General features: G+C 45.6%; 1 protein-coding gene across 1 annotated transcript; it reads right to left on the bottom strand.

Moving 5' to 3' along the window:
* Window positions 1–414: 414 nt before the first annotated feature.
* On the bottom strand, window positions 415–9193 carry LOC148137353 (putative G protein-coupled receptor 139). Its single transcript, XM_087982874.1, has 2 exons — window positions 9124–9193; window positions 415–1295 (listed from the first exon to the last, which is right to left on the bottom strand). Exons 1-2 carry the CDS (start codon window positions 9191–9193, stop codon window positions 415–417), a joined length of 951 nt encoding a protein of 316 aa, XP_087839000.1.
* Window positions 9194–14320: the final 5127 nt, after the last annotated feature.

The raw sequence follows: 14320 nt of genomic DNA, 5'->3' as shown, positions 1-14320 counted from the left end.
AAATGGATATTGTTTCATAATTAATTTGAATTCATTAAGAAGCCTGCCAGAGTCTCTTTAGTGATTAAACAATTTTTCAAAGACATGACCTGTCAATAAATATTAATGGTGCAACTGGGAATATTATCAACAGTGAATAGCCTGTCCATATTATTCTTAAAGGGAAGGGGCCACTTACAGTAACATTTACTCTTGGGCCTCCCAAATTATAACTCTGACCCTCCTCTGTGTACAGCCAGTTTAAGCCACTGACATCTTTCCAAGCTTTATGTTTTACTGTCATGCAGCACACAATATCTTGAGGAATAAGTTTCTCCAGATCTTAGGTTAATATTGTGGAATTACCCTTAGTCCTAGAAAACTGTAGGCTGTTTCTCAAAGGGATCATCGAGTTCACTGACTTGGCTTTGGTTTTCAGTCTCTGAAAAGCTTCAGGCAAAGGAGAATGGGATGGGTTATGACACGTCTCATCTCCTCCCTGAATTTTGCCTGGGTGAGAGTGTAAATGCAGGTGTTTGTGCAGGAGCTCAGATACATCAGCATATCTCCTACATGAGTGAGTATTGCATTCCTGCTCGTGCCCAGCAATATCTCCTGGAACACAAAGTCCACTACTCTGACAATCCATAGAACAATGAAGTTGCCTGATATGGCAAACAGCAGGATGATGGACCTCCTACGACTCTCCATCTCGGGGTCTCCATTCTTACCGTTGTGGCCTCGAGTCCGGAATTCCTTGCGGACACGACTGGCAATCAAGATGTGTCTGACAGTCAAAGCATTCAGCAATAAGATGGAAATATAGGGAATGAGGGGAGTTAAGACTGTACTGGACCACATATATACTGCCCAAAGGGATTTGCTGCATACGTTCCGGAGTCTGCACCCTATGTAAGGAACATACGGGTGATCAGGTTCATAGGTGAAGTAGCGTGGGATATTTCTCAGGTAGCTCACTGTGCAGATGGTCAGGATTACCCGGGCCGCTGTTCTCTCTGTGCAATATCGGACCTTCCACTTTGGACAACAGACAGCGATGAAGCGATCGAAGGTGAAGGCGACAGTGAGCCAGACTGAGCTGTCCACAACAGCCGCATTCATGATGCTGTTCAGACTACAGACACGGTAGTGGTTGAGGAAGGAGACGGGGAAGTGGAGAGATCCCAGGTAGCTCAGGATCACACAGAAGACAATGACCAGCAAGTCTGCCAATGCCATGGATACCAGGTAGCGGCCAGTACATCTGGAGAGGCCACAGTTTCCTCGGGTTAAAACCGCAATGGTGATTAGGTTTGCTGAAGGAGATGGAAAAGTGAGGAGAAGGTTATCAATGATACACACATCACACGTTAATGGACTCAACTGGGTTGGTAAGGGGAAGAGGTGAGCCAATACATGGAATGTGTCTGTGAGAAAAACAGATCTACATGAATTCCTCATTCAGTGAATTCTTCTTACTGGTCCATCCAGAAGCATCTACTTTCTCTGTCTCTTGTCATTCTTTCTGTCTCACTCAGCGAGCTCACATTACCGTTACCAGCCCTCATCACTGTGATCTCTTATTGCTTTACCCCTTGTGCCTTTTACTCTCATAATCTCACCATTAAGCAACTCCCCCCGTCACTTCTCCACGGTACTTCATTCAACTCCCATTGCCCAAGACTCATCCACTTACACAAAGTGTCTCCAATGTTTAAATCTCAAACTAGTTCCCAACTCTCAATCACTTTGCTTCCATGAATTGGTTTTCTCAGTCTGTGGGAGGTAATTCCAATGAGTCCCTGATTGTCAAGGATCCCAACATGTCTAACTCTCCATCACTCAGTAACTTTCCATTGTCAACTACTTCCTTGTGAAGAATTAACAATGATGTGAGCTCCACATCACACATTGTTCCAGTTTTCCAAAATTCCATTTCCCCAAATGCCTTAGCCAAAACTTATCTTCCAAATTCCCATATGGTCACTCAATGTACTCGCCTTCTCATCTTCCGCAGCAGAGGTTCTGATTCAGAGCTGAAAATGTGTTGCTGGAAAAGCGCAGCAGGTCAGGCAGCATCCAGGGAACAGGAGAATCGACATTTCGGGCATAAGCCCTTCTTCAGGAATGAGGAAAGTTTGTCCAGCAGGCTAAGATAAAATGTAGGGAGGAGGGACTTGGGGGAGGGGCGTCGGAAATGTGATAGGTGGAAAGAGGTCAAGGTGAGGGTGATAGGTCAGACTGGGGTGGGGGCGGAGAGGTCAGGAAGAAGATTGCAGGTTAGGAAGGCGGTGCTGAATTCGATGGATTTGACTGAGACAAGGTGGGGGAGGGGAAATGAGGAAACTGGTGAAATCCGAGTTCATCCCTTGTGGTTGGAGGGTTCCTAGGCGGAAGATGAGGCACTCTTCCTCCAACTGTCGTGTTGTTGTGGTCTGGCGATGGAGGAGTCCAAAGACCTGCATATCCTTGGTGGAGTGGGAGGGGGAGTTGAAGTGTTGAGCCACAGGGTGGTTGGGTTGGTTGGTCCGGGTGTCCCAGAGGTGTTCTCTGAAACGCTCCGCAAATAGGTGGCCTGTCTCCCCAATATAGAGGAGGCCACATCGGGTGCAGAAGATGCAATAGATGATGTGTGTGGAGGTGCAGGTGAATCTGTGGCGGATATGGAAGTTTCCTTTAGGGCCTTGGAGGGAGGTGAGGGGGGAGGTGTGGGCGCAAGTCTTGCACCTCCTGCGGTTGCAGGGGAAGGTGCCGGGAGTGGAGGTTGGGTTGGTGGGGTGTGTGGATCTGACGAGGGAGTCACGGAGGGAGTGGTCTTGACGGAATGCTGATAGGGGAGGGGAGGAAAATATATCCTTGGTGGTGGGGTCCGTTTGGAGGTGGCGGAAATGACGGCGGATGATGCGCTGTACATGTAGATTGGTGGGGTGGTAGGTGAGGACCAGTGGGGTTCTGTCCTGGTGGCGGTTGGAGGGGCGGGGCTCAAGGGCGGGACACCTGGACCAACCAACCCAACCACTCTGTGGCTCAACACTTCAACTCCCCCTCCCACTCCACCAAGGACATGCAGGTCTTTGGACTCCTCCATCGCCAGACCACAACAACACGACGGTTGGAGGAAGAGCGCCTCATCTTCCGCCTAGGAACCCTCCAACCACAAGGGATGAACTTGGATTTCACCAGTTTCCTCATTTCCCCTCCCCCCCACCTTGTCTCAGTCAAATCCATCGAATTCAGCACTGCCTTCCTAACCTGCAATCTTCTTCCTGACCTCTCCGCCCCCACCCCAGTCTGACCTATCACCCTCACCTTGACCTCATTCCTGAAGAAGGGCTTATGCCCGAAACGTCGATTCTCCTGTTCCCTGGATGCTGCCTGACCTGCTGCGCTTTTCTAGCAACACATTTTCAGCTCTGATCTCCAGCATCTGCAGACCTCACTTTCTCCTCAGAGGTTCTGATTCAGCCTGGAATCTCAGGCCCAGAAGTAAGGTCAATACCAACGTGTAATAGAGACCCTGAGAGATGGGGGCAATCTCAACTCACTAACATTTATCTCTCCACACTCCAGGCACTCTGCCTGTATTCCTGATGAAGGGCTTTTGCCTGAAACGTCGATTTTACTGCTCCTCGGATGCTGCCTGAACTGCTGTGCTTTTCCAGCACCACGAATCCAGAATCAACTGACTAACAGCTATGTCCCGGATAGAAGTTCATCGAGTAATGATGAATGTGGAGAAATTGGAGCTTACTTTGTGATACTTAAATTGGGCAACCGATGTGTTGGAGTATGTTGAAATCTAAATTTTCCATCCAATGCACCCTATCTCAGAGATCCCATTGTCATCTTTCCCAACTAAGTCCACATTCCCCTATCCATCATTCAGTTGTTGAGTTCTGATAATCAATGTGGTATTTCACTTACTATCTTCCAAAGTCCATATGTTCCTTACTCCTATTGGACCTCTAATCTCTCAGCACTCTTTCAGACAATGTATTATCAATTTTCTTTCTTATTCCACTTCAAATTCTTGCAGCTATTTGCTTTGGCTCTTTTGTTTTTTTGAAATCTTCTTTCCCAACTTGGTCACCTTGTAGTCATATATTTGTCATCACCACTGGTTCTAAAGTGACAATTCACTCGTGGCAGTTATTGATCTATTTAATTGTCAATGTTTCTGAAGTCAGATAGATAGGCGCTAGTTTTATTTTTAGACATGTATTATTTGAACCCTACTTTCTACCTTGTGCAGCACTGCTGTTAAATTCCCTGTCCCTGTACAGTTTCAATTTCCAGGTTTAAGAACGAATAGAGAGGCATTGGGGGTTGCACAAAATAGATTCACGAGACTGATTCCTGGGATGAATGTGCTGAATTATCGATCATGGCTAACAGATGGCCCTTATTCATTAGAAATTAGAGGAAGCAGTGGCGATTTTATTGAAACATGCAAGATTCTGAGGGGGCTTGGCGGGTTGAATTTGAGGAGATATTATCACTCGTGCAGAAATTTCAAAGTAGTAGACATCATGACAGAATAAAGGAGTACTCGTTTAAAACTGAGGTTTGAAGAAATGTCTTTTCCAAACTCCCCCCATAGCAAGAATTCCCTTGCTCAGATAAGGAGAGCAAACCTGCTCACAACATTCCAGGTCCGGTCTCACCAAGACCACTGTACAGTTGCAGCAAGACATCACACGCTCCACTATTTGAATTGTTTCGCAATAACGAGTAATAGAATCATTAGGCCAAAAATATAGTAACCGGACCTTCGGCCAATCATGCTTATACCGATTGACACCAAACTCCACCAACCCAATTTACTAGCCTACTCTGCCCTATCATTTTAATTGCTTGTCCAGATGCTTCTTTAAGTTTCCAAGAGTATCTACCTCCCACCACCCTTTCAGTTTGCCTGTTTCCTTACATCTACCACTCTCTGGGTGAAACAAAACAAAAAGTTTGCTCTTCTCTCATCATCTTGCTCCTCATTAACCTTATGCCCTCTGGTCTCATGAAGGTCAGATTCTCCCAATTTACTCTGTTGATTCCTGTCAATTCTGTATACCTCAATCAGATCTCTGCCCAGCTTCATCTGCTCCACAGAAAACAAACCCAGTCTATCCAGTCTGTCCTGGTAACTAAATTTTTTCATCCCAGTTACCTCCAAGTGAAATTCCTTTGCACCCTCTCCTGTGCAATCCATAATGAAGGCCAACATATTGTCTGCCTCCTTCACCAGCCGCTCCGACCACATGCTTAATATCAGTGTCCAAGGACATCCAATTCTCATTGCAACTCCCTTTTCCCAGTTGAGCATTCAGATAAGAACCGAAGTTCTTCACTTTGATAGAAAGGGAGAAGACCTCATATAATATATTTTATGCTTCTTCTACCATGTATTTGCCCACTCACATAATTGGTACAAAACACAGTGAAATGTTTCCGCATCCCTGTCACAGTTCATCCACCCTCTAAATTTTGTGTCCTCTGGTAAACTAGAGATACATTTAAATAAAAAAAACAAGCATAAAAAGAACATTACAGCACAGGAACAGGCCCTTCAGCCCTCCAAGTCCACACTAATTCAGATCCTGTATCTAAACCTGACACCTATTTTCCAACGATCTGTATCCCTCTGCTCCCTGTCCATTCATGCATCTGTCTAGACTCATTTTAAATGACGTCATCGTACCCGCCTCTACCACCTCCGTTGGCAACGCGTTCACAGTACCCCCCCACCCTCTGCGTAAAGAACTTTCCACGCATATATCCCTTAAACCTTTTCCCCCTCACCTCGAACTCATGACCCATGTTAATTGAGTCAATGAACTTCCATTATGCAATTTCCACTGCTACCCAGAGCATTTTCTGCTTTCTTCCAGAATCTCCCAGGCGAACATTAAACAATGGTTACAAAAAGTCAATGACCATTCTTCCCGAACTCTAGCCCACCCAATTTAGTCCTCATATTCCAGTCAACCAAGAGATCCTGGTGTTGGCCAGTCCCCAGTCACTACTGAGATCTCATTGTCCAACAACATTTACTCCACTGTTATACCTTTTCCCAGTCAGACATTGGGTTCACAAGATGACTGCACAAATCCATAATTACTCAATTATACAACACTGTGCCAATAACATAGTAATATTGTTCTCTGATCATCCCCTCACGTACAGGCATTCCATTGTCCAACTCTCATCATCAAGCTGTACACAAACCCGATTGAACGATATTCATCATCCACTGAGCCCCAGTTGTCTATCTATCTCGAATCACTGAGTTCTGAACGTATATCTGTCTCTAATCAGCAAGCTTGGACTGTATATATGCATAACTAATTACAGAGCTTTGATTATGTATCTGTCTCCAGTTACTGAACTCTGACTGTGTACCTCTCGCCAATCACTGAGCTCTGATTATTTACCTGTCACGAAACACTAACTGGAAGTGTGGAGCTGGAAAAAGCACAGTATGTCAAGCAGCATCAGAGGAGCAGAAGAGTTGATGTTTAGGGCTGGAACTCTTCATCACTAAGAGAAAGCGAGGACTGCAGATGCTGGAGATCAGAGTCGAAAAGTGTGGTGCTGGAAAAACAGTTGGTCAGGCAGCATCGGAGGAGCCGAAGAATTGATGTTTCGGGCATAAGCCCTTCATCAGGAATGAGACTGTGGGCCAAGGGGGCCCTTACCACTACCACCTGGAGGAAGAACCCTTACTACCCGCTGTTTTGAGGAAGAACACCATTTTCTGCCTTGGGAACCCTCCAAACATATGAGATCAACGTGGATTTCACCAGTTTCCTCATTCCCTGCACCCTCACCACATCTCAGATCCAACCTTCCAATTTGGCAGCATCCTGTTGACCTACCCTACCTGTCCATCTTCCTTCCTACCTATCCACCCCACCCTCCTCTCTGACCTATCACTTTCACCCTCACTTTCATCTACCTATCGCACTCTCAACTACCTTATCCCTAGCCCCATCCCATTCCATTTATCTCTCAGTCCGTTTGGCCCACAGCCTCATTCCTTATGCCCGAAATGTCGATTCTCCTGCTCCTCAGATGCTGCCTAGTCAGCTGTGCTTTTGCAGCAGCACACTCTTTGACCTTCATCACAAAATTCCAGTAGTGCATATATCACCAATCTGATTTTGCACGTCACCAATCACTGAGTTCTGATGATGATATCGATCACCTTACCCTGAGCTCTGACATTGTGTGTTTAACCAGTCACTGAGTTTTGATTGTGTATGTCACCAATCACTGAGATTTCATTGCGTATCTATCGCCAATCACTGAGTTCCAACTGTGGACACTCTCCATCACTGTCTGTATTTCCTCTTAGCCAATAAGTTGCAAATATCAAACTGGCAATGATGGTTCAATCTTCTTCTTTTATTTTCAATTCCTGTACATTTATCCTTCAAAACATATTCCATTTTCTCCCATTGTTCAACTCTATCTATCAGAATAGAGCATATGTGCTCAGTTCAATGAAATTCCAATTTCTCCAAATCGTAATCTGCTCCTATCAACACCTCTACTTTCAATAATATTGTCAACATGTCACCCCCATTTTTCAAAATCTCATGAGTCAGTCCTCCTGCAACAGAACCATTGTCTTTGTTGTCCTCTTGAACTCAACAAACTCCAAATCTCTTCGGAGTAACTGTGATCCTGGTCTCAATCTCTGCTTCATTCACTTCCTTCACATAGTCAAGTTCCCAGTACCAATGAATATGCGTTCATTTTCACCCTTTATCATTGAGAGGTCACCAGCCCACAAGCTTCAGAAGTTCAGACCCCTGGCTGTCAATTAGTAAGCTGCCTGTTGCCATCAATCACCATCAGCATTGCACCCCATAATCCAACATTCTCTCACAATCAAACATCTCCAATTATTCGATCTCCTCAGACCAACTATGAGCACAGTCTCAATCTTTGCTTCATTCACTGTCTTCACATGGCCCATTCCCAGCCACAGTGAGGGAACCTCATTGACAGACCTGTGTCTATGTCTATGCACTTTTCCTCCCAAGTGAAATAGTTTGGCCATGCTCACATTTCCCCATCATAGCCTCTTCATGTCGCAACATCGAATTGTTCCTCACACAATAACTTGCCACACTTTGGACTCCATATTGAATTAAAAAGTTCAGCAGAGAAAGCTTAACCTGAATTATTTCTGTTGCTGATGATTCTGATGGATGTAAAACTATAAAGATAAGATCACTGCCGGAATACTGTGAGTGTTGGTGTCCCTTATTGAAGAAAATATATATTGGTATTGGAGGCAGCCCAGAGAAGACTCATTACATTGATAACAAGTATGGAGGGATCTGTTTCAAGAGGAGAGATTGAGTCGATTGGGCGTGTTCTCATTGGAATTTAGAAGACTGAGCGATGATCTCATGGAAATCTTCATGGGTGATGAGAAGGTAGGTGACAAGGTATAAAAGCTGACATCCCCTGTGAGAGAGTAAATGTACAGAGGGCATTCCCTCCGAATAAGAGGTGGCTCATCTAAGGAATAAGGAGGACATTTTCATTTCTATCAGCGGGTAGTGAATCTGTAGAACATTTTGGACACAGGATGTTGTCGAGGATTGTTCATTAAATATATTCAAGGCTGAGATAGACAGGTATTTAATCAGTAAGGGGATCAATAGTTATCGGGAAAAGGCAGAAAAATGAACTTGAAAATTATCAGATCAGACATTGAATAACAGAGCAGAGTCGATGGGCTGAATAGCCTACTTTTGCTCATAAATCTTTTGGTCTTACAGCTATCCCTTATCAGCGAAAGGAGCAGGTCAGAGGCTAGGAATCCTATGACAAGTAATTCAGTTCCTGACTCTCCAAACCTGTCCACCATGTCTCCGCATATATCAAGAGTATGATGGGATACTCCTTATCTGCCTGGATGGGAGCAGCTCCAACAACACTCAAGAAGCTGGACACCAATCAGTATAAGGCAATCCGTTTGATTGGCATCACATCACAAACATCCATTAGCTTCACCACTGATGCTCATTAGCAGTAGCATGTACTATCTACAAGATGTGCTGCAGTAACTTACATACTCTCTCTTTCACACAAGTACACCCACAATTTGATGTCAATCTGTGACTCACATACCGCTCACTCCCATGACAGCCAGGGAATGGTAAAAAACCTCCTGCACCAGAAAGAGTGTTAAATCTCCCATTCTCAGAGACAGGCGACAGTCTGTGTTGGAGCTTAAGACAGCTGCACACTGAACCAGTGCGGCAGACTAGCCTATCTTATGCTCAAGAATATCCCCAGTGAGACAGGGAGCTCAGGGGACCGGGCACCAGCTGCAGTCTGTGCACAGGCACTTGAACATTCTGGTCTAGTGGGAGTGCTTAATTAACGTCGAAATGTCTGAGACAGAGGGATCTGTGGGAAAAGGCTCCAAAAACAGAGTAGGTTTAATTTTTGTAATTCTTTGTCTCACTTCAGATAAGAATAGGAACTGGAGGAGATAATTCTGTCCCTTCAGCCTGTCACACCACACTATATGGGCGACCATTCATGTGATTTTTATTAACCCTGACTGAGATGCTGAGAGATTTTTTCGTATGTAGGATTAATGACGTAAACAGCTAAAGTACCTATTTGCTGAAGCCTACCTGGAATTTAAACAAACTCTACATGTGGCTTTATTATTAGGAAAAGCAGCAAATGAGTTAAAGGGCATCAAAACGGAACACACTCACCTTGTTGACTGAGCTTGGCGAATACCAGTTGAATGTCAGCAATCGCAGAACCTAATGTAGGGCATTTCTTGAGCAGAGAGACTCTAGGTCAGCCCACAGCAAAACAAAGCCAAGCCTCGGCCAAGTGGCTTAAAATGTTTCTTCAGGATCGTGGTGAGCAAGCTCCCAGTATGAGGGATGGAGACAACAAAGGAGACATATGCGGCCTGACTCAAGTAAGAGAACTCATAGGCCCACAGGAGAGTGCCCACCTCCTTTTCGTTTGGAACATTTAAATTGCTCAGCAACAATTATGGGCAGCACGGTGGCACAGTGGTTAGCACTGCCGCCTCACAGCGCCAGAGACCCGGGTTCAGTTCCCGCCTCAGGCAACTGACTGTGTGGAGTTTGCACGTTCTCCCCATGTCTGCATGGGTTTCCTCCGGGTGCTCCGGTTTCCTCCCACAGTCCAAAGATGTGCAGGTCAGGTGAATTGGCCATGCTAAATTGCCCGTAGTGTTAGGTAAGGGGTAAATGTAGGGGTATGGGTGGGTTGCGCTTCGGCGGGTCGGTGTGGACTTGTTGGGCCGAAGGGCCTGTTTCCACACTGTAATCTAATCTAAAATCAAATTACAACCAATCAAAATAAACTTCTGGTTAAATGGTCACCTGGTCCTCATGGAGACCAAGACCAGCATAGCTGTATCACTGGTTGTAGACCCAATCTTTAACAAGATTTATGCTGGACACAAACCCTCAGGTTTACAGAAGATACTCGTAATGTACACCATCGAACCATTACAGATTAAGGGTGTGACTACAGTGCTGGTCTCCAATGGGAAACAGTTGGTGCAGGTACCACTCATTATAGTAAGAGGCTCAAGCGTATTGGGGCGGAATCTATTGAGAAATGTTCACCTTGATTGGCTCAACACCTTTTGATTAGAAAATGACTGACACAGTGAAGTTCTAATTGAATACCCGGAAGATGTTGAGGGAGGGCTAGGGAATATCAAAGCTGCCAAAACCACTTTACATGTCTACCAGGAAGCAATTCTGCAAATTTGCACGATCCACCCACTGCCATTTATGGGCAAAAGTACTGGCGGCGATCAGGAAGCCGGAAAGTGAAGAACCATTCAAACCCGTACAGTTTGTGGAATGGGCAACAATAGTCCGCCTTTGTGAGGAGTTTAAGGTAAACAGTGAACTGCTGGATAAATACCCAATCCCTCTCATAGAACATAGAACATAGAAGAATACAGCGCAGTACAGGCCCTTTGGCCCTCGATGTTGCGCCGATCCAAGCCCACCTAACCTACACTAGCCCACTATCCTCCATATGCCTATCCAATGCCCGCTTAAATGCCAATAAAGAGGGAGAGTCCACCACTGCTACTGGCAGGGCATTCCATGAACTCACGACTCACTGAGTAAAGAACCTACCCCTAACATCTGTCCTATACCTACCACCCGTTAATTTAAAGCTATGCCCCCTCGTAATAGCTGACTCCATATGTGGAAAAAGGTTCTCATGGTCAACCCTATCTAAACCCCTAATCATCTTGTACACCTCTATCAAGTCACCCGTAAACCTTCTTTTCTCCAATGAAAACAACCCCATGTGCCTCAGCCTTTCCTCATACGATCTTCCTACCATACCAGGCAACATCCTGGTAAACCTCCTCTGCACCCGTTCCAGTGCCTCCACATCCTTCCTATAGTATGGCGACCAAAACTGCACACAATACTCCAGATGCGGCCGCACTAGAGTCTTATACAACTGCAACATGATCTCAGGACTCCAGAACTCAATTCCTCTACCAATAAAAGCCAGTACGCCATATGCCTTCTTCACCGCACTATTTACCTGGGTGGCAACTTTCAAAGATCTGTGTACATGGACACCAAGATCCCTCTGCTCATCCACAGTACCAAGTATCCGACCATTAACCCAGCACCCCATCTTTTTGTTACTCTTACCAAAGTGAATCACCTCACACTTAGCTACATTGAACTCCATTTGCCACCTTTCTGCCCAGTTCTGCAGCTTATCTATATCCCGCTGTAACCTGCCACATCCTTCCTCACTGTCAACAACTCCTCCGACTTTCGTATCATCCGCAAACTTGCTCACCCAACCTTCTAGCCCCTCCTCCAGGTCATTTATAAAAATTACAAACAGCAATGGTCCCAAAACAGATCCTTGCGGAACACCGCTAGTAACGGCACTCCAAGATGAACCTTTACCATCAACTATTACCCTCTGTCTTCTTCCAGCCAGCCAATTCCTAATCCAAACCTCCAACTCACCCTCAATGCCATACCTCCGGTATTTTTTGAAGTAGCCTACCATGGGGAACCTTATCAAATGCCTTAGTAAAATCCATATACACCACATCTACCGCTTTCCCCTCGTCCACCTCCTTAGTCACCTTCTCAAAGAATTCAATAAGGTTTGTGAGGCACGATCTGCCCTTCACAAAACCATGCCGACTATCCTTGATCACATTATTCCTATTCAGATGTTCATAAATCCTATCCCTTACAATTCTCTCTAAGACTTTGCCCACAACAGAAGTGAGACTCACTGGCCTATAGTTACTAGGGTTATCCCTACTCCCCTTCTTGAACAAGGGAACAACATGTGCTAGCCTTCAGTCTTCTGGCACTACTCCTGTAGACAAAGAGGACATAAAAATCAAGGCCAATGGCTCTGCAATCTCCTCCCTTGCTTCCCAGAGAATCCTAGGATAAATGTCATCAGGCCCAGGGGACTTATCTATTTTCACCCTTTCCAGAATTTCCAACACCTCTTCCCTACATACCTCAAAGCCATTCATTCTACTTAATTGTGACTCAGTATTAACATCGGCAACAATGTCCTGTTCCTGAGTGAATACTGACGAAAAGTATTCATTCAGTGTCTCCCCAATCTCTTCAGCCTCCACACGCAACTTCCCACTACTATCCTTGACTGGACCTATTCCTACCCTAGTCATTCTTTTATTCCTGACATACCTATAGAAAGCCTTAGGGCTTTCCCTAATCCTACCAACTAAGGACCTTTCATGTCCCCTCCTTGCTGCTCTTAGCTCTCTCTTCAGGTCCTTCCTGGCTACCTTATAACTCTCAATCGCCCCAATTGAACCTTCACGCCTCATCTTTACATAGGCTGCCCTCTTCCATTTAACAAGAGATTCCAATTCCTTATTAAACCACGGCTCCCTCACACGACCCTTTCCTCCCTGCCTGACAGGTACATACTTATCAAGGACACTCAATAGTTGCTCCTTGAACAAACTCCACATAACAATTACGCCCTTGCCTTGAAGCCTACTTTTCCAAGCCACACATCCTAAGTCATGCCTCACCGCATCATAATTTCCCTGCCCCCAGCTATAACACTTGCCCTGCAGTGCATACTTATCCCTCTCCATCACTAGAGTAAAAGTCACTGAATTGTGGTCACTGTCCCCAAAGTGCTCACCTACCTCTAATTCTAACACCTGGCTTGGTTCGTTACCCAGAACCAAATCCAGTATGGCCTCACCTCTTGTTGGCCTATCTACATATTGTGTCAGGAAACCCTCCTGCACACATTGGACAAACACCGACCCATCTAACGAACTAGAGCTATAGCTTTCCCAATTAATATCAGGAAAGTTAAAGTCCCCCATAACAACCACCCTATTACTTTCACTCTTCTCCTGAATCATCCTCGCAATCCTTTCTTCTATGTTTCTAGGACTATTAGGAGGCCTGTAAAAAACTCCTAACAGGGTGACCTCACCTTTCCTATTCCTAACCTCAGCCCAAACTACCTCAGATGGCGAGTCTTCATCCATCGTCCTTTCCACAGCTGTAATACTATCTTTGACAAGCAATGCCACACCTCCCCCTCTTTTACCCCCACCTCTGACCCTACTAAAACATTTAAACCCTGGAACCTGCAACAGCCAATCCTGTCCCTGTTCTACCCATGTCTCCGTAATAGCCACAACATCGAAGTCCCAGGTACCAACCCACGCTGCAAGTTCACCTACCTTATTTCGTATACTTCTTGCATTGAAGTATACACACTTCAAGCCACTTTCCTGTTTACAGGCACCCTCCTTTGAGATTGATGCCAAGTTCCTAACCTCCCTACACTCCAGGTCCTGCACCCTAAAGCTACAGTCTGGGTTCCCATGCCCCTGCAGAGTTAGTTTAAACCCCTCCCAAGAGCACTAGCAAACCTCCCCCCAACGATACTGGTGCCCCTCAGGTTCAGGTGTAGACCATTCTGTTTATAGAGGTCCCACCTTCCCCAGAAAGAACCCCAGTTATCCAAATACCGGAATCCCTCCCTCCTGCACCATCCCTGTAGCCATGCATTTAACTGTTCTCTCTCCCTATTCCTCGACTCTCTATCACGTGGCACGGGTAACAAACCAGAGACAACAACTCTGTTCGTTCTAACTCTGAGCTTCCAACCTAGTTCCCTGAAAGCCTGCCTAACATCCTCAGCCTTCCTCGTACCTATGTCATTGGTGCCAATGTGGACCACGACTTCGGGCTGCTCCCCCTCCCTCTTAAGGACCCGGAAAACACGATCAGAGACATCATGCACCCTT

The sequence above is a fragment of the Chiloscyllium plagiosum genome, unplaced genomic scaffold (genome assembly GCF_037043375.1).
Source record: "Chiloscyllium plagiosum isolate Xiang-an unplaced genomic scaffold, Cpla_swu_hap1 HiC_scaffold_44, whole genome shotgun sequence".
In the NCBI taxonomy this organism is placed as follows: domain Eukaryota; kingdom Metazoa; phylum Chordata; class Chondrichthyes; order Orectolobiformes; family Hemiscylliidae; genus Chiloscyllium; species Chiloscyllium plagiosum.
Note: the sequence above shows the minus strand (reverse complement) of the source record. Positions and strands in the feature narration are given on the sequence as shown.